We start from the raw sequence: 17,623 nt of genomic DNA on the forward strand, positions 1-17,623 counted from the left end.
CCGCGCCCGGCCTGGGCCGACGGGCCGCTTCTGGCCCGGCGCGCTCTGCGGCCCACGTGGTGCGGCGGCGAGTTGGCCGGGCGCCTGGCCTCGCGCCCCAGCCCATTGTGTGCTGGCCCCGGGGCTTCACCCGCGGCCGCCGGCCGCCCCCGCCCCGCCCCGCCCGTGCGCGCGGGCCGTGCTCTCCCTCGGGAAGCTCGGGTGGCTGCCTCGGCACGCTCCGACGGCCCCTCCTGGGGCTGGCCCGGGACCCTGCGCCCGGCTCGCTGCGCTGCCTGCTGTCGCTTCGCATTTTGTGCTCCAGACCTGGCAGGGCCCCCGGAGGCCTGCTTCGCTTGGCCCCACTCCGACACCCTCTTCCTGGGCAAAGGGTCGCCCGCCTACACCAAAGTAAGGGCCACGTCCTCCAGGGAGCGCACCTCCCCCCCCCCCCCCCCCCCCCCCCGAGCTGGGCACTTGCTGAGAATGCACAGGGATGAAAGGCCCGGAAGGGGTGAGGATCGGAGCGTGCAAGGCGATGGGGGTGCAGCTAGGAATCCCGCCTTCTGGGGCCTGTCTACTCGCGGCTTCGGTGTTGGTGGTGGGTGGCGGTGTTGAGATTAGAGCATAGTTTGCTGAACTAGCAAGAGTCGGCGCATCTCCCTTTTGCAGAGGTCATCGCGCTGGGAAAGAATTCAACACTGACTTGAATTGCATCTAGCTGTAGCACAGCGTGGATATGCAATGAGAATTAATTACACTGGTGCTTTCTCAGGTTTGTGATCGAGATTGTGTCTAGACACAATTTAAAAGAACCTCGGGATTTTTGCACTGTATGCTCAGTACTTTTATATTTAGGCAGTTTTTTGCTACTTTATCCCGGTGCTGGGATTGACAGCAGCTATTAAGTCATTTTTTGCTTTCATCTCTTTTTATCTCCAAGTGGTAAAACCACTTTACTGTGCGATAGACCCCAAGTTACTTGGGCTCTGCCTCTTACTAGCTGTGTGACTTTGAGCAAGTTACTTAGCCTCTTTAGTGTCTCAATTTTATCATCTGTTAAAGGGGAGGATATCGCCCACTTCCTAAGCGTTGTAAAGATTAGATGAGGAAATGTTGGGAAGATTCCTGGTGCACAGTAATTTGTATTGAGCCCTCATCTCCTATGTGCCTGGCATCCTTATGGCTGCTTGGTTTCTTCTCTCCTTGCAGAGTTTGAACTTGGACCTTCCTTCCACCTCTCTGCCCCATAACTCCATTACTCTTAAAACGTACCTAAATGCACTTGACTAGATGGAAACCTTATTATTTTTATTTATTTTCTTGCAGTTTTACTGAGACCTTAATATTTATTCTCGAGTGGCCTTACATCTTTTTATTATGAAGTCTCCCAGTGTGAAATCCTGGGGGACAGGAACCCATATTGGGAGTTCTCTGTCATCTCCCACAGGGCCCTACATGAGGGAGAAGGGGGGTAATCTATCATTAATGAAATAAGAAGAGGGAAGACTTCTAGAAAGGCCGATGGCTGGGGCTCTCCCAGTACTGGGACCATCCAGGGGTCATCCCCTTACTTCAGGCTTAATCCTCCTTTCTCTATCCAGCCAGCACCCAGGGCCAGTCTCGGGCCACACTACTGCTAGCTGAAACCCTTTCCCTTCTTTTTGGGTCTCCAGCACACAGCCTGCCTCCCACCCAGGATCCAGAGGATGGAAGCCAGCCCTAGAAAGTTCCATCCACATGGCACATGCCTCCCTGGCAAAGTTAGACGCACAGTCTCTTGAGGTTGTCCTCATGAGTTTGGTCCTAATTTGCTCCCTAATTCCTTCTACAGAGTGCATATCCCAGTCTTTACCAGTTCCCGGGAGTCCTGGGGATGGGGGCTGCCCCTGAAGGCCCAACCCAGATGCCACTTTCTCTGGGAACCTTTTGTGTTACTGGTGAGGCCTGTGCATTGCATTTCAAACTGCTTGTGTTTAATCTTGGCCAAGCCACTAACTACTAGTGGTGTGACATCAGGCAAATTATGTCAACTGTCAGGTCTTTGTCTCTAAAACAGGAATAATAGTCATTGTGATCTCAGTTTTTAGCATTCGGGTATTTTTAAGTTCTGAAATATTGTTTTGTTGATGTGATATTATTACCTTATTTAAAATAACCCGAGTATGAATCATTTTTACGTTGAGATTGAGATCAGTGATTTAAATAGTCAATTTCTGTGAAAAGACATACTGATACTCTGCAGATTTGTACAGATCCGCTCCTGTGTGAATCTCAGTAAGCATCTATGTTCAGCTACTGCAAAGTTTCCGTTACAAGCATGTTACTCTGGGTCAGAGACTTTCCAAACAAGTGAATCTGAGGATGAGAAAAATGGAAATTGACTCGTGGAGTGCTCCATCTATACATGATGAACGTAAAGAACAAAACAAAGCATTGAATATGCTGTCTTTGTAACCAAAACTATAGCCCACTAACACTAGAAGCTTGCGGACTTGGCAAAATTACTGGAAAAAAAAAAACCTGTTTAAAAAGATCTCGGGATGCCTGGGTGGCTCAGTCGGTTTAGCGTTTCTTGGAAAACTGAGATCAGGTTGTGCCATCGTCTCTGCTCCCACCCGCCCATCCTGAATAGGAGCCAGAGCCCCTCCTGTGGTCTCCTCCCCTCCCAGCTCTCTGTCTCTCCTACAGCTCTCAGCCCAGCCATGCTGGTTTCTTTGCTCCGTGCGCCTAACGCCCCAACCCTCCAGCCTTTGCACCTGCTGTCCCCTTAATATCCACATGGCGTCCACCTTCGCTTCCTTTAGGCTTCTGCTCAGAGAAGCCCTCCCTAACTGCTCTACTGGAAATGGCAGCAGTCCCCAGTTCCCGCCAGCTCTTCTCTCACCTGAGATATCATCTATCGTTTTCATATTTAAGGTCTGTCTGTCCTGAGAGCAGGGAGTTTTTGTTTGTTTGTTTGTTTTGCTTGCTGATAAAGTCTTAGCACCTGCAGCAGGGCCTGCGTCATAGAGGATGCTCAGTAAATACTGGTTGCTTCTATGGAGACAGGAATCCGATGAAAATTAGATTAAAAGCCTTTCTTCATCATCCCATTTCCTCCCGTCCGTCAACTTGGGTAGCATTGCAAAGAGCTTCCGCAGCCACTGGACCTCCGTGGACCCAAAGACCCTGTGATTCGATAATAGCACCACTCATGTGCTCTATTAGGATTGTTTTTGACAGTTTTATTGAGATGTAATTCATATACTATGTAATTCACCCATTAAAGTATATGATTCAGTGGTTTGTAGTATTACGGAGTTGTGTAACCATCAACACAATTTTAAAACATTTCCTTCCTTCCTTCCTTCCTTCCCCCGTCCCCCTCCTTCATTTCCTCCCTCCCTTCCTTCCCTCCCTTCTTTCTTTCTTCCTTCCTTCCTTCCTTCCCTCCCCATCCCCCTCCCTCATTTCCTCCCTCCCTTTCTTCCCTCCTTTCTTTCTTTCTTTCTTTCTTTCTTTCTTTCTTTCTTTCTTTCTTTCTTTCTTTCTTTCTTTTTCTTTCTTTCTTCTTTCTTTCTTTCTTTCTTCTTTCTTTCTTTCTTTCTCTTTCTCTCTCTCTTTCTTTCTTCCTTCCTTCCTTTCCCTCTCCTTCTCACTCTCTCTCCCTCCCTCTCTCCCCCTTCTCTCTCTCTCTCTCTCTCTCTCCACATCCAGTGTGGAGCTCAATGTGGGGCTTGAACTCCTGACCCTGAGATCCAGACCTGAGCTGAGATCAAGAGTAGAACACTTAACCAACTGAGCCACCCAGGTGCCCCAGAACATTTTCATTACTGAAAGAATGGGCAATGCTCCCCTTAGTCTTAACTCCCAAATCCCCACCTCCTCCCCAGAGCTAGGGCCCAACTAATCTACCTTCTATCTTTACAGATTTGCCTATTCTGGACATTCCATATAAATGGAGTCCTACATTATGTGGTCCTTTGGGACTGGCTTCTTTCACTCAGCATAATGTTTTCAGGGTTCCTCCATCCTGTAGCATGTTATCAGTGTCTTGTTCTTTTTATTGCCAAATAAAATTTCATTGTATGAGTAGACCCCATTTTATTTATCCATTCTGCAGTTGATGCACATTTGGGTTGTTTCCATTTTTGGCCACGTATGAACAATGCTGCTGTGAACATTTGTGTACAAGTCTTTGTGTGGACTCATTTTCCCTTCTCGTGGGTATACACCTAGAGGTGGAAATGCTGGGTCATTTGGTAATTCTGTGTTTAACTTTTTGAGGAACTTCCAGACTGTTTTCCTAAGTGGCTGCGCTATTTTACATTCCCACCAGCAGCGTGTAAGGGTTCCTGTGTCTCCCCATCCTCGCCAACACTGGTTGTTAACTGTCTTTTTGATTATAACCATCTCATGGATACGAAGTGGTATCTCATGGTTTCGATGTGCATTTCCCTGATGGCCGGGAACATCTTTGCATGTGCTTATTGGCCGTTTATAGATCTTATTTGGGGAAATGTGTGTTCAGGTCCTTTGCCCATTTTTAAATTGGGTTGTTTATCTTATTATTATTTAATTGTAAGAGTATTTTATATAATCTAGATACAAGACCCTTATCAGACATATGGTTTACAGAATTCTCCCATTTTTTTTTTCACTTTTTTAATGGTGTCATCTGAAGCATAAAATTTTTAAATTTTAATCCTGTCCAATTTATGTATGTTTTATTTAGTTGCTTATGCTTTAAATATCGTGTCTAAGAAACCATTGCCTAATCTGGTCACAAAGATTCATGCCTATGTTTTCTTCTGGAGTTTTATAGTTTCAGTTCTTTTTTTTTAAGATTTTATTTATTTATCTGACAGAGAGATAGAACAAGCAGGCGGAATGGCAGGCAGAGGGAGAGGGAGAAGCAGACTCTACTGCTGAGCAGGGAGCCTGATGTGGGGCTTGATCCCAGGACCCTGGGATCATGAACTGAGCCGAAGGCAAACGCTTAACAAACTGAGCCACCCAGATGCCCTGAGTTAATTTTTTTTTTAATTTAATTTTATTATTTTTTTTACTTTTTAAAGATTTTATTTATTTATTTGACAGAGAGAGACACAACGAGAGAGGGAACACAAGCAGGGGGAGTGGGAGAGAGAGAAGCAGGCCTCCTGCTGAGCAGGGAGCCCGATGCGGGGCTCAATCCAAGGACCCTGGGATCATGACCTGAGCCGAAGGCAGACACGTAACGACTGAGCTACCCAGGAGCCCCTTAAATTTTATTTTAAAGTAGTGCCTACACCCAATGTGGGGCTTGAACTTAACCTTGAGATCAAGAGTTGCACGCTCCAATGGTTGAGACAGCCAGGTGCGCCAAGTTAATTTTTATATATGATGTGACATAGGGCTTCAACTTCATTTATTCATGTGTGGATATCCAGTTGTCCCCGCACCATTTGTTGAAGACTATTCTTTTCCCATTGAATTGTGTTGGCACCCTGGTCAAAAATCTTTTTTTTTTTTAAGTAGGCTCCACACCCAGAGTGGAGCCCAACATGGGTTTGAACTCATGACCCTGAGACCAAGACCTGAGCTGAGATCCAAAGAGTCAGATGCCCAACCGGCTGAACCACCCAGGTGCCTGCCCCTGGTCAAAAATCATTTTGTCAGGCTCCGTGCTAAGTATGGAGTCTGGTTGAGGATTCTCTCCCTCTGCCCCTCCCGTTTGTGTCCTCTCTCTCTCTAAAATAAATAAATAAATCTTTAAAAAATGATTTGACTGTAAATATGTGAGTTTATTTCTGGACTCTCTATTCTCTTGGTCTATGAGTCTAGCCTTATACCAGCACCTCAGTGTCTTGATCACTGTTGCTTTGCAGTGAGTTTTCAAGAAATGTGAGTCATCCAATTCTGTTCCTTTTTTTTTTCAAGATTGTTTTGGCTATTTGAGGTCTCTTGAATTTCCATATGAATTTTATTTTATTTTATGTTTTTAAAGATTTTATTTATTTGACAGCGAGAGAGGGAACACAAGCAGGGGGAGTGGGAGAGGGAGAAGCAGGCTTCCCGCTGAGCAGGGAGCTCGATGTGGGACTCGATCCCAGGACCCCGGGATCATGACCTGAGCCGAAGGCAGACGCTTAATGACTGAGCCACCCAGGTGCCCCTCCATATGAATTTTAGGATCAATTTGTCATTCTCTTGAGAGAAGTCAGCAAGATATCAATAGGCATGGCATTGAGCCTGCAGATTGATTTGGGAATATTGCCAGCTTAAGTCTTCAGATCTGTGAACATTTATTTAGGTTGCCATTTATTTCTTTCACCAATGTTTTGCAGTTTTCAGAGTACAGTTGATGCTCAGACAACACGGGGGCTAGAGGTCCTGGCCCCCTGTGCGTTTGAGAGCCTGTGTATAACTTTTGGCTTCCTCAAAACTTAACTACTAGTAGCTTACTGTTGACTAGAAGCCTTACTGATAACATAACTAGTCGATTAACATATTTTAATATACATATTATAGACTGTATTCTTAGGGTAAGCCAGAGAAAAGAAAATGTTATTGGGAAAATCATAAGGAAAATATATTTACATCATTGCACTGTATCAAAAAAAAAATCCACGTGTAAGTGAACCGATACGGTTCAATCTGTGTTGCTCAAGGGTCAATTATATGAGTTTTGTACTTCTTTTGTTAAATTTATTCCCAAGTTTTTGATGCCATTGTAAAGTGGAAGTTCTTTTTTAGTTTGCTCATTGTTAATGTATAGAAATACCATTGACTTTCATGTGTCGATCTTGTAAACTGCAACCTTGCTGAATCCCACTTGGTAGTTTTAATAGCTTTGAAGTGGATTCCTTAGGGTTTTCCCTGTATAAGATCATGTCATCTGCAAATAGAGGTCATTTTACTTCTTCCTTTCCAATCTGGATTCATTTTTATTTCATTTTCTAGCCTCATTGCTCTGGAAAAAGATTTGAACAGAAGTGGTGAGAGTAGGCATCCTTCTTTTGTTCCTGATCTTAGGAGGAAAACATCCAATCTCTCACCATTGAGTATGACATTAGCTGTGGGTTTTTCATAAATGCCCTGTATCAGAAAGACCGTTCTCTTTTGTTGATGGTTTTGTTATTGTTGTTATTGTTTGTTTGTTTTTAAGTAGACTCTATGTCTAATGTGGGGCTAAACTCAAGACCCCAAGATCAGGAGTCTCATGCTTTTACCAACTGAGCCAGCCATGCTTTTACCTCGTGTTGCTGGCTTTTGAGTGACTTATCATGAAGGGATATTGAATTTTGTCAAATGCTTTTTCTGTGTGTGTGTTTTTTTTTTTTTTTTGAGGTTTTGTCCATATTCTATTGATGTAGTATATTATATTAATAGATTTTTGGATGTTAAAGCAACCTTGTATTCTGGGGATAAATCCCACTTGGTCATGGTGTAGAATCCTTTTTATTTATTGCTGGGTTTGATTTGCTAGTACTTTGTTGAGGATTTTTGTATCTGTAATCATAAAGGATATTGATCTATGGTTTTCTTATATCTTTGGTTTCATATGCTTTATTTTATTTATTTTCAAGATTTTTTTTTAAAGATTTTACTTATTTATCTGACAGAGAGAGAGAGAGAGCACAAGCAGGGGGAGCAGCAGAGGGAGAGGGAGAAGCAGGCTCTCCGCTAAGCACAGAGCTCCACACGGGACTTAATCCCAGGGCCCCGGGATCATGACCTGAGCTGAAGGCAGACGCTTAACCGACTGAGTCACCCAGGCCCCCTCAAGATTTTGTTTTTAAGTAATCTGTACACCCATAGTGGGGCTGAAACTTACAACCCTGAGATCAAAAGTTGCATGCTCCAGCCACCCAGCCAGCCAGGCACCCCAATATGCTTTATTTTTTAAAAGGACTCTTTTTTTTTTTTTTTAAGATTTTATTTATTTATTTGACAGAGAAACAGCGAGAGAGGGAACACAAGCAGGGGGAGTGGGAGAGGGAGAAGCAGGCTTCCCGCTGAGCAGGGAGCCCAATGTGGGGCTCGATCCCAGGACCCTGGGATCATGACCTGAGCCGAAGGCAGACGCTTAACGGTGGAGCCACCCAGGTGCCCCAATTTTTATCCTTTTTAATCTGCTAAACATTAATGTTTTTTATAAATGTAAGTTTTAACTTAATATTTTGTTAAAATATTTGTATTTGCAATACAATAAATGTTTAATTTCACTGACCTTAGCTCGTGCATCCTAAACACTTTTTAGAAATAAATTTTGTGGGGGCACCTCAGTGGCTCAGTTGATGAAGCGTACAACTCTTGGTTTCAGCTTAGGTCATGATTTCCGGGTCATGAGATTGAGCCCTATGTGGGGCTCTGTGCACAGGGTAGAGTCTGCTTAAAGACTTTCCCTCTCCTGGGCGCCTGGGTGGCTCAGTTGGTTAAGCGACTGCCTTCGGCTCAGGTCATGATCCTGGAGTCCCAGAATCGAGTCCCACATCAGGCTCCCTGCTCAGCAGGGGGTCTGCTTCTCCCTCTGCCCTCTTCCCTCTCTTGGTCTCTGTCTCTCATTCTCTTTCTCTCAAATAAATAAAATCTTAAAAAAAAAAAAAAAGACTTTCCCTCTCCTTCTGCCTCTCCTCTGTGTGCACATTCTCTGTCTCTCAAATAAATAAATAAAATCTTAAAAAAAAAAAAAGAAAGAAATTTTGTGAAATAAATGCGAAATGCCTTTGCTGGAGGGGTGGGGGGATGTGGTAAGTGGGTGATGGACATTAAGGAAGGTACGTGATGTAGTGAGCACTGGGTATTAATATATAGGACTGATGAATCACTGAACTCTACCTCTGAAACTAATAATACACTATATGTTAATTAATTGAATTTAAATTAAAAAATAAAAAAATTGGGGCACCTAGGTGGCTCAGTCATTAAGCGTCTGCCTTCGGCTCAGGTCATGATCCCGGGGTCCTGGGATCGAGCCCCGCATCGGGCTCCCTGCTCGGCAGGGAGCCTGCTTCTCCCTCTCCATCTGCCTGCTTCTTTGCCTACTTGTGCTCTCTCTCTATCTCTCTGTCAAATAAATAAATAAAATCTTAAAAAAAAAAAAACTTATTACTGTGATTATTACAATATGAAAACTTCCTTGTTTCTCCCAGGTGTGCCCCTTTGATCGCGTCGTCAAGCAGTACTGTGGCAGCTGGTCATTTACGTTACCTCCCTTCCCCACTGGACAGTTGTCTCCTTTAGCACAAGACTGATTTTAGCCTTTTGGCCTCTGGACACCTGAGGTCTGGCTCCCTAGGCCTCTGGGTCACGAGAGGGGGATGGAGCAGGGAGAAGAAGGAAGGGATGCCCAGGGCCGTAGCTGGGGGCCCCTTGGCTCTGAGGACCCTAGCCAAGGAACCTGTGGTGGTGTAGTATGGCCTCGTGACGACTGAGGTCACAGGGGTGGAGTCATTTACTCACTGGGCAGAATCGAGGTTGCTCCCAGGCTCGCTGATCGGCCGGTCCTCCCCAGAGCTGCTTCTCAAACCTAGACCTGACTTCTTGTGGCTTGGGCCAAAGTCACAACCTGGGGATCCATGGACCAAGTTTACCCTCCTACAGAAGACTCTCCACCCCCGACATAAGTCTTTCAAAGAATTGGAACATAATTCGCTCAAATGTCTTGATTTCTTGTTTGTCTTCAAGGACTGGGAAGATCTGATGACTGTGGGCTTTTATTTGTTTGTGGCACCAGGCACTGGAGCGGAGTATCAACCCCCTCGGGCCATGCTGGGCTCCATGGCCCCCACCTCTCCCTGCTGACTTACATACAGCCTTTTCCTCTCTAAGGAGCCAGGATGGCCACTGGGTTTGTATGCTACCATTTTATACAGTGGTATCAGACTGTACCGTTCCTTTTTGGTTCCTTTTGTACACTTCCATCCCAAAGTATATTTCTCGGATTGACTCATGTTGATGTTTGTGGAACAAGTTCGTTCTTTTGAACAGCTATATGGTATTCCATTGTATGAATAAACCACAATGTACTTATCCATTCCCTCACTAGAACCAGTGGGTGGTTGGGTATTAAACTACCCATTTCAGAAATGGTTACAGATTTATTTGAGTTTTCGATTCCTTTTTTTCTTAAAGATTTATTTATTTATTTTAGAGAGAGAGAAAGAGCAAACAGGGGCAGAGGGGGAGAATCTCAAGCAGGCTCCCCGCTGAGCTTGGAGCCCGACGTGGGGCTCGATGGTCCCTGAGACCATGACTTGAGCTGAAGCCAAAGTCTGACGCTCAACCAACTGAGCCATCCAGGTGCCCGTGGTTTTTCAGGTTCTTAAATACATTTTGATAAGTTAACTTTTTTTTTTAAACATTCACTTATCAGAGTTTTCTTTTTTTTTTTTTAAAGACTTCATTTATTTACTTGAGAGGGAGAGATAGAGCACGAGCAGGATGGAGCGGCAGAGAAGAGGGAGAAGCAGGCTCCCCACTGAGCAGTGAGCCTGAGGAGGGACTTGATCCCAGGACCCTGGGATCATGACCTGAGCTGAAGGCAGATGCTTAACTGACTGAGCCACCCAGGTGCCCTGGTAAGTTATATTTTTAAGACATATTACCTATTCCATCTGAAACTAATGATGTACTATAAGTTGGCTAATGGAATTTAAATTTAAAAAAAAAAAGACATATTACCTATTCCACGTAAGATTTAAAATTTACTATCCTGAAGTGGTTCATAGTGCAACCTCTCCTGTATCTGTAATATGGTCCTTTTTCCTTCCAAAAGTTTTTATTTCTATTCTCTCTCTCTCTTTACATCTTTTGCCAAAGGATTTATTAGGCTTTTAAAAGACCCAATTTTGGGTTGGAGGCCCCTCTTTCATTTGTTCTCAATTTTATTGTTTCTTTTATTCTTTCTTTGGGATTTTTCTGTTTTGTTTTATCCCCCTCTAACTTTCTGAGTTGACTGCCCAGCTCACTGACTTTTGGTCTTTATTTCTAACATGTGTATTTAAGGTTATGAATTTTGCCTTACGTATTCCTGTAGCCATATCCTCCCAGTTTTGTTATATGGCGTTTTCATTTCTTCTTTGACTAGTAAATGCTGAGAAGTGTATTTTCAAGTTTTTTTTTTTTTTAATTTATTTATTCGAGAGAGTGAGAGCGAGAGAGATCAGAGGGAGAGGGAGAAGCAGACTCCCCACTGAGCAGGGAGCCCGATGCAGGACCCGATCCCAGGACCCTGGGATCATGACCTGAACCGAAGGCAGCTGCCTAACCAACTGAGCCACCCAGGCGCCCCTATTTTCAAGTTTTGAATGCATGGGGATTTGCTTATGTTTTGTCTCACTGAGTTCTCTCTATATTGTAATGTAGCCAGAGAATATGATATGCATGATAGTAATTTTTTGGTATTTATTTATTTATTTATTTATTTATTTTTAAAAGATTTTTATTTATTTATTGAGAGAGATAGTGATAGACAGCATGAGAGGGGGAGAGTCAGAGGGAGAAGCAGACTCCCTGCCGAGCAGGGAGCCCGATGCGGGACTCGATCCCGGGACTCCAGGAGCATGACCTGAGCCGAAGGCAGTCGCTTAAACAACTGAGCCACCCAGGCGCCCAATTTTTGGTATTTATTAAGACTTGTTTCTGGGCGCCTGGGTGGCTCAGTTGATTAAGCGACTGCCTTCGGCTCAGGTCATGCTCCTGGAGTCCCGGGATCGAGTCCCGCATCGGGCTCCCTGCTCGGCAGGGAGTCTGCTTCTCCCTCTGACTCTCCCCCTCTCATGCTCTCTCTCTCTCATTCTCTCTCTCAAATAAATAAATAAAATCTTTAAAAAAAAAAAAAGACTTGTTTCTAACTTAGCATGTGGTCAGTTTTTGAAACTGGTCCATGTGTATTCTGTAATTATCACATACGGAGCTTTATGAGGGTAGTTTATTTCTATTTTGTTTTTTAGATTTTTTTATTTTTTTAAATATTTTATTTATTTATTTATTAGAGGGTGGGGGGAGATTGAGAGCCTGAGCAAGGGGAGGGGCAGAGCGAGAGTGAAAGGGAAAAGCAGACACCCTGTAGAGTACAGAGCCCACCGTCAGGCTCCATCCCAGGACACCGAGATCATGACCTGAGCTGAGATCATGACCTGAGCCAAAATCAGATGCTTAACTGACTGAGCCACCCAGGTGCCCCAGGATTTTTTGTTTAAGTAATCTTTACACTCAACATTGGGGTCCAACTCACGACCCTAAGATCAAGGATCCCATGCTCTTCCGACTGAGCCAGTCAGGCGCCCCTATGAAGGTCGTTTAAATCTTTTTTGTCCATACCAATTTTTGTCTGCTTGATCTAGCTCTCAACTGGTGGGGGAGGTATTTTAATGTCTTTCACTGTGATTGTGGATTTGTCAAATTTATTTTCATAAGTCTGTAAATTTTTGCATTGTGTATTTGGAGACTGTTGTTATGGGCATACACGTTTAAATTCTTTTATCTTCTTGGTCAACTGATCCTTTTAACATCATGTAGTGACCCTCTTTATTCCTACTAGTGTTTTGTTTTGTTCTGTTTTTGACTTAAAGTCTGCTTGACTATGTCCATACTAATGTGTGGGACACACCTGCACACCAGCTTTCTTTTGCCTTGCATGTTTTTCCCTCATTTCCTTACATTTAGCCTTTCTGAATCTTTGTATTTTTAGGTGAGCCTCTTGCGAATAGCAGATGGTTAAATATTATTAATAGCATATAATCATATAACCCTTTAATTGGCAGGTTAGTCCATTTGCATTTATTGTGATTACTGATGTATTTGAATTATTTATGTCATTGTATTAAATTGGTCAATACCTTTTATTCCTTCCCCCAACCTTTCTTATAATAATTCTATTTAAAGTATTTTAGAAATTGTCATTCAGTATCCAGCATGCATTTTTGATTCAACAAAGCCTAAAATTAATCCCAAACAAGATAAGGACCCTAGAACTCTTTTTATTTTTTAAGTTAGCTCAAACTCATGACCCCGAGATCAAGAGTTGCATGCTCCATGGGGCACCTGGGTGGCTCAGTTGGTTAAGCAACTGCCTTCGGCTCGGTTCATGATCCTGGAGTCCCGGGATCGAGTCCCACATCGGGCTCCCTGCTCAGCGGGGAGTGTGCTTCTCCCTCTGATCCTCCCCCTCTCATGCTCTCTGTCTCCCATTCTCTCTCTCAGATAAATAAATAAAATCTTAAAAAAAAAAAAAAAGAGTTGCACACTCCTCTGACTGAGCCAGCCAGGAGGCACCCCTCTGCTGTCAGTCTTACTGATGTAGTTTTGGAATATTGGTGAGGTCCTGAGCCAATGGCCAAGAAAGAATTCTTGAGACATCTTTGGTGCAAAAAGGTGATTTTTATTAAAGACCTGCGGGCAGAAAAAGCTGCCACCCTGGGGTTGTGAGTAATGGCTGATTATATACTTGGGAGTTGGGGGAGGTAAGGAAAAACGGAGGTACCCAAAAGGACTTTCTTTTTTTTTTTTTTAATTTTTATTTTTTTTTAAGATTTTATTTATTTATTTGACAGAGAGATAGCGAGAGCAGGAACACAGGCAGGGGGAGTGGGAGAGGGAGAAGCGGTCTTCCTGCCGAGCCGGGAGCCCGATGTGGGACTCCATCCCAGGACCCTGGGATCATGACCTGAGCCGAAGGCAGGCAGACGCTTAACGACTGAGCCACCCAGGCGCCCCCAAAAGGACTTTCATTTGCTAAAGAAGACCCTGAGGACACTGGAGGCCTTGCTATTGTCAAGCTAAGGTTGTTTTTCCCTCTAACAAAGCATTAACATTAAGACAGCCTGGAGGGTCCCCTGGGTGGCTCAGGGCATGATGTCTAAGTCCTGGGATTGAGGTCCACCTTAACTGGGGGTCTGCTTCTCCCTCTCCCTCTCCCTTTGCCTCTCCCCCTGTTTGTGCTCTCTCTGTCTCTCTCTCTCAAATGAATTAAAAAAAGACAGTCGGGAGTTTCCTGGAGGAATGTCACACATATCCCACCCAGGAGTTGGGTGTGGAGGGGCTGGGAGGCTGGAGGGTGGTTGTGGGGTGTCAGCTGTGATTTGTCCTCAGCTTGCCTTCTGCTCCCTCATCATTATGGTTAGATAATCAGCATTTTTTCCCCTCTGGTAGCTTTAAACTTTTTTTTTTCCCCGTTTTTGCTTTTGTTTTGCACATTCACTGTGATGGTTTCTTTCTTTTTTTTTTTTTTAAAGATTTCATTTATTTTTTTATTTTTTAAAGATTTTTTAAATTTATTTGACAGAGACAGAGTGAGAGAAGGAACACAAGCAGGGGGAGTGGGAGAGGGAGAAGCAGGCTTCCCGCTGAGCAGGGAGCCCAATGCGGGGCTCGATCCCAGGACCCTGGGACCATGACCTGAGCTGAAGGCAGACGCTTAACGACTGAGCCATCCAGGCGCCCCTAAAAGATTTTATTTATTTATTTGACAGAGAGAGACAGTGAGAGAGGGAACACAAGCAGGGGGAGGGGAGAGGGAGAAGCAGGCTTCCTGCTGAGCAGGGAGCCCGATGCGGGGCTCGATGCGAGGCTCGATCCCAGGACACTGGGATCATGATCTGAGCCAAAGGCAGACCCTTAATGACTGAGCCACCCAAGCGCCCCACTGTGATGGTTCAAAATGAAGACTTACCATTTCTAAGCATGGGTCGGGTTTGTGCTTCTTGAATCTTTAAACTTGTGTCTTTTGACAGTTCTGAAAATATAGTCATCGTTATGTCTTTAAATATTGCCCTTCCCCTGTTCTTTCTTTCTCCTTAGAGGATCCTCCTAGACCTGTGTTCACTTCTGTTATTCTTTCTTCGATGCCTTCTAACTTCCCCTCATTTTAGCTCTCGGTGCATTATGGGCATAGAGAAGTTGTTCCACAGACATGTCTCCCAGCTGGCTAGTTTTGATTTTAGCTATTTTAACCTGCTATGTAACTCATTTCCTTTTTAAAAGTTTGTTTCGAGGCATCTGGGTGGCTCTGTCAGTTAAGCATCCGACTCTTGATTTTGACTCTTGATTTTGATCTCAGCATTGTGAGATTGAGCCCTGTGTCACGCTCTGCGCTGAGAGTGGAGCCTGCTTAAGATTCTCTCTCTCCTCTCCCTCGCCCCCTCCTCCCCCCTCACTCTCTTGCGCTCTCTCTCTCTCAAAAAAAAAAAGTTTGTTTCATGGAGTGCATGTTTCATTTTTAAAAGTTCTACTTGGTTCTTCTACACATCTACGCCCCTATAATGTCTTATTCTTTGGAGTTCTGATTCCTAACATTTTTCCTTTAATCATTTGTTAAATCATTAAAAAAAATTTTTTTTAAATTTATCTATTTTATTTTATTTTTTTAAAGATTTTATTTATTTTTTTGAGAGAGAATGAGATAGAGAGCATGAGAGGGGGAAGGGTCAGAGGGAGAAGCAGACTCCCTGCTGAGCAGGGAGCCCGATGCGGGACTCGATCCCGGGACTCCAGGATCATGACCTGAGCCGAAGGCAGTCGCTTAACCAACTGAGCCACCCAGGCACCCTAAAATTTATCTATTTTAGAGAGAGAGGAGAGACACCAAGTGGGGCAAGGGGCAGAGGGAGAGAGAATCTGAAGGGACTCCCTGCTGAGCGTGGAGCCCGATGTGGGTCTCAATCCCACCACCCTGAGATCATGACCTGAGCCGAAATCAAGAGTCAGATGTTTAACAGACTGAGCCACCCAGGCACCCCTTAGATAATTTTAATTGAATTATAATGTACATCTGGAGAAGTATGCAAATTATAGGTGTACCCCTCACTAAATTTCCAAAAGTAAACAAACCCTTGGAATCAATGCCAGGGTTAGGACTCAGAACATTCCAGAACCCACAGAAGCCACCCCAGTGCCCACTCCCAGTTTCTTCTTCCCTCTAAAGGCCAACACTTCTTATAGTCCTTTTTAGGACTCATTTGATGTTGTCCTTCAGATTGTTGTGTGTTCAGGAGAGCTTAGGCTTCTCATCTTCTGTTTGTTGTGTTCTCTGAGTTTCAATCCTAGGGTGTTGTCCCCCCAGGGATTTTGACATTTCTTAGTGTGAGCTCAGCCTTAGGGTGGCTGGTTCTTAATGATCCTTTCCTCCAGCAGAATCTGCTGTGGCCTGGATAGAATGGAGCATGGCTTCCGAGCTTTTCCCCTTTGCTTATTATGCCCCAGGAGAACCACCAGACTGGGCTCAGTATTTATGTCAGCGTTTGGCCTGGGAGTTTCTGGACCATCCTAGTCCGGTAAATTGACATCTCCAATCACGTGATGCTGGGTTGGGCGTTTTGGATTCTCAGGCTGAAACAGACAAAGTGTGCTTGTTACCTCCCTATAGATTTTCTCAAGGTCCCCCAGTCACTTCTCAGAGATCTCAGGACCCCCTCTGGCCGTGGGTGTGCCCCAAGGCTGTCTCCTGTCCCCACCTGGGCTCTAAGCCCAACCCCTGCTGCTCACCCCTTCCTCAGCGCAGGGCAGAAGCGGGGTGAGCTCGTTAGCTGTCTTCTGCAGGGGACAGGGCCCTCTTGTTTCTGGCATCTGGGGATTTCTCTTTCTTTTGTGCGAATGCAGCTGTGCATTTGAAACAATTTGTTTCACTGACCATTTGAAGGAGTTTGTGATGAGAAAAATTTCAGGTCACTTTGGTGTGCAAAGTCAGAAACACCTCAGGGGGTATTCACTGAGCTGTCCAGCACTTGAAAGGTAGTAATGTGGCTGTGGAGCTGATTTTTAATTTTCATTAATGGACACTGAAATATAAATAGTGACAGGTAGCTGGTGGCTCCCATATTGGGCAGCGCAGCCTTAGAAAGGAAGGCCCCATGGGCTGAGCAGGCTCCTGTCAGACTAATCCCAGGGTGTGGACAGCCTGCATTCCGGCCTTGGTCCACGTCTCTGACCATCTTGGCTTAGATTCCATTCTGTGGATTTGGACCTGCAAGTGCCTGATGAATGGGCCAGTTGGCCTGGAGGACAGGAGGCCTAGGTGGTACCCCAGGGATCTGTATGAGGCCCCACCTGTTTATCTGTTGAGGGTGTGGCACAGAATTGAGAAGGTTTAGGAACACCTTGAGTGACAGTCAGGACCCTGATGGCCTCTTTTGCTCCTTAAAGCCTTGGCTTTCTTTCTTCATCCTCTGTCCTCCCCCCTGCCCCCCTGCCCCATTCTGTTTACAGCCCTTTCTGACCCTCAGGCTTTCCCTGCAGGGCTCCTCCTCTGGCAGGGCTGCCCACCCGAGGGGCTCTAGCTCCCTGGGGAGCCTCAGTGACAGCCTTACGCAGCGCAGGATCCCCCAGACACATCCCGCTTTTTCCTGCCTGGGTGTCTGTACCCATGCCCTCCTTCTTCTGAGCTGTCCCTCTGTCACCCTCCCCCCTTCTTTTTTTTTTTTTTTTAAAGATTTTATTTATTTATTTGAGAGAGAGAGACTGAGAGAGAGAGAGCATGAAAGGGGGGAGGGTTGGAGGGAGAAGCAGACTCCCCGCCGAGCAGGGAGCCCGATGCGGGACTTGATCCAGGGACTCCAGGATCATGACCTGAGCCGAAGGCAGTAGCTTAACCAACTGAGCCACCCAGGCGCCCAACCCTCCCCCCCTTCTTGATGGGCTCATTTTCTTTCTTTCTTTCTTCTTTTCTCTTTTCTTTTCT

At 45.0% G+C, this 17,623-nt stretch overlaps 1 protein-coding gene and 1 long non-coding RNA gene across 5 annotated transcripts in view; one reads left to right on the top strand and one right to left on the bottom strand.

Annotated features, from left to right (window-relative positions):
- Positions 1-20: 20 nt before the first annotated feature.
- The window catches only part of LOC123844729 (uncharacterized), a 41,914-nt gene continuing 24,311 nt past the window's right edge, over positions 21-17,623 (top strand). For 2 of the 4 annotated variants that reach the window (XR_008506133.2, XR_010411981.1), the window contains exons 1-4: positions 21-390; positions 9,634-9,796; positions 10,100-10,248; positions 10,346-10,526. This is a non-coding gene — a long non-coding RNA (uncharacterized LOC123844729). The remainder of the gene's footprint in view (positions 391-9,633; positions 9,797-10,099; positions 10,249-10,345; positions 10,527-17,623) is intronic. The other 2 variants (XR_010411980.1, XR_006790830.3) reach the window with 1 other exon arrangement.
- Positions 15,692-17,623, bottom strand: part of LIMK1 (LIM domain kinase 1) — a 51,786-nt gene continuing 49,854 nt past the window's right edge. The window contains exon 16 of the mRNA XM_064593105.1: positions 15,692-16,275. Coding sequence (XP_064449175.1) covers positions 16,239-16,275 — 37 coding nt within the window. The 3' untranslated portion in view covers positions 15,692-16,238. The remainder of the gene's footprint in view (positions 16,276-17,623) is intronic.

Source organism: Mirounga angustirostris, unplaced genomic scaffold, assembly GCF_029215605.1.
Source record: "Mirounga angustirostris isolate CCGP_5_RB_7025 unplaced genomic scaffold, mMirAng1.0.hap1 SCAF_5, whole genome shotgun sequence".
NCBI classification, from domain to species: Eukaryota; Metazoa; Chordata; class Mammalia; order Carnivora; family Phocidae; genus Mirounga; species Mirounga angustirostris.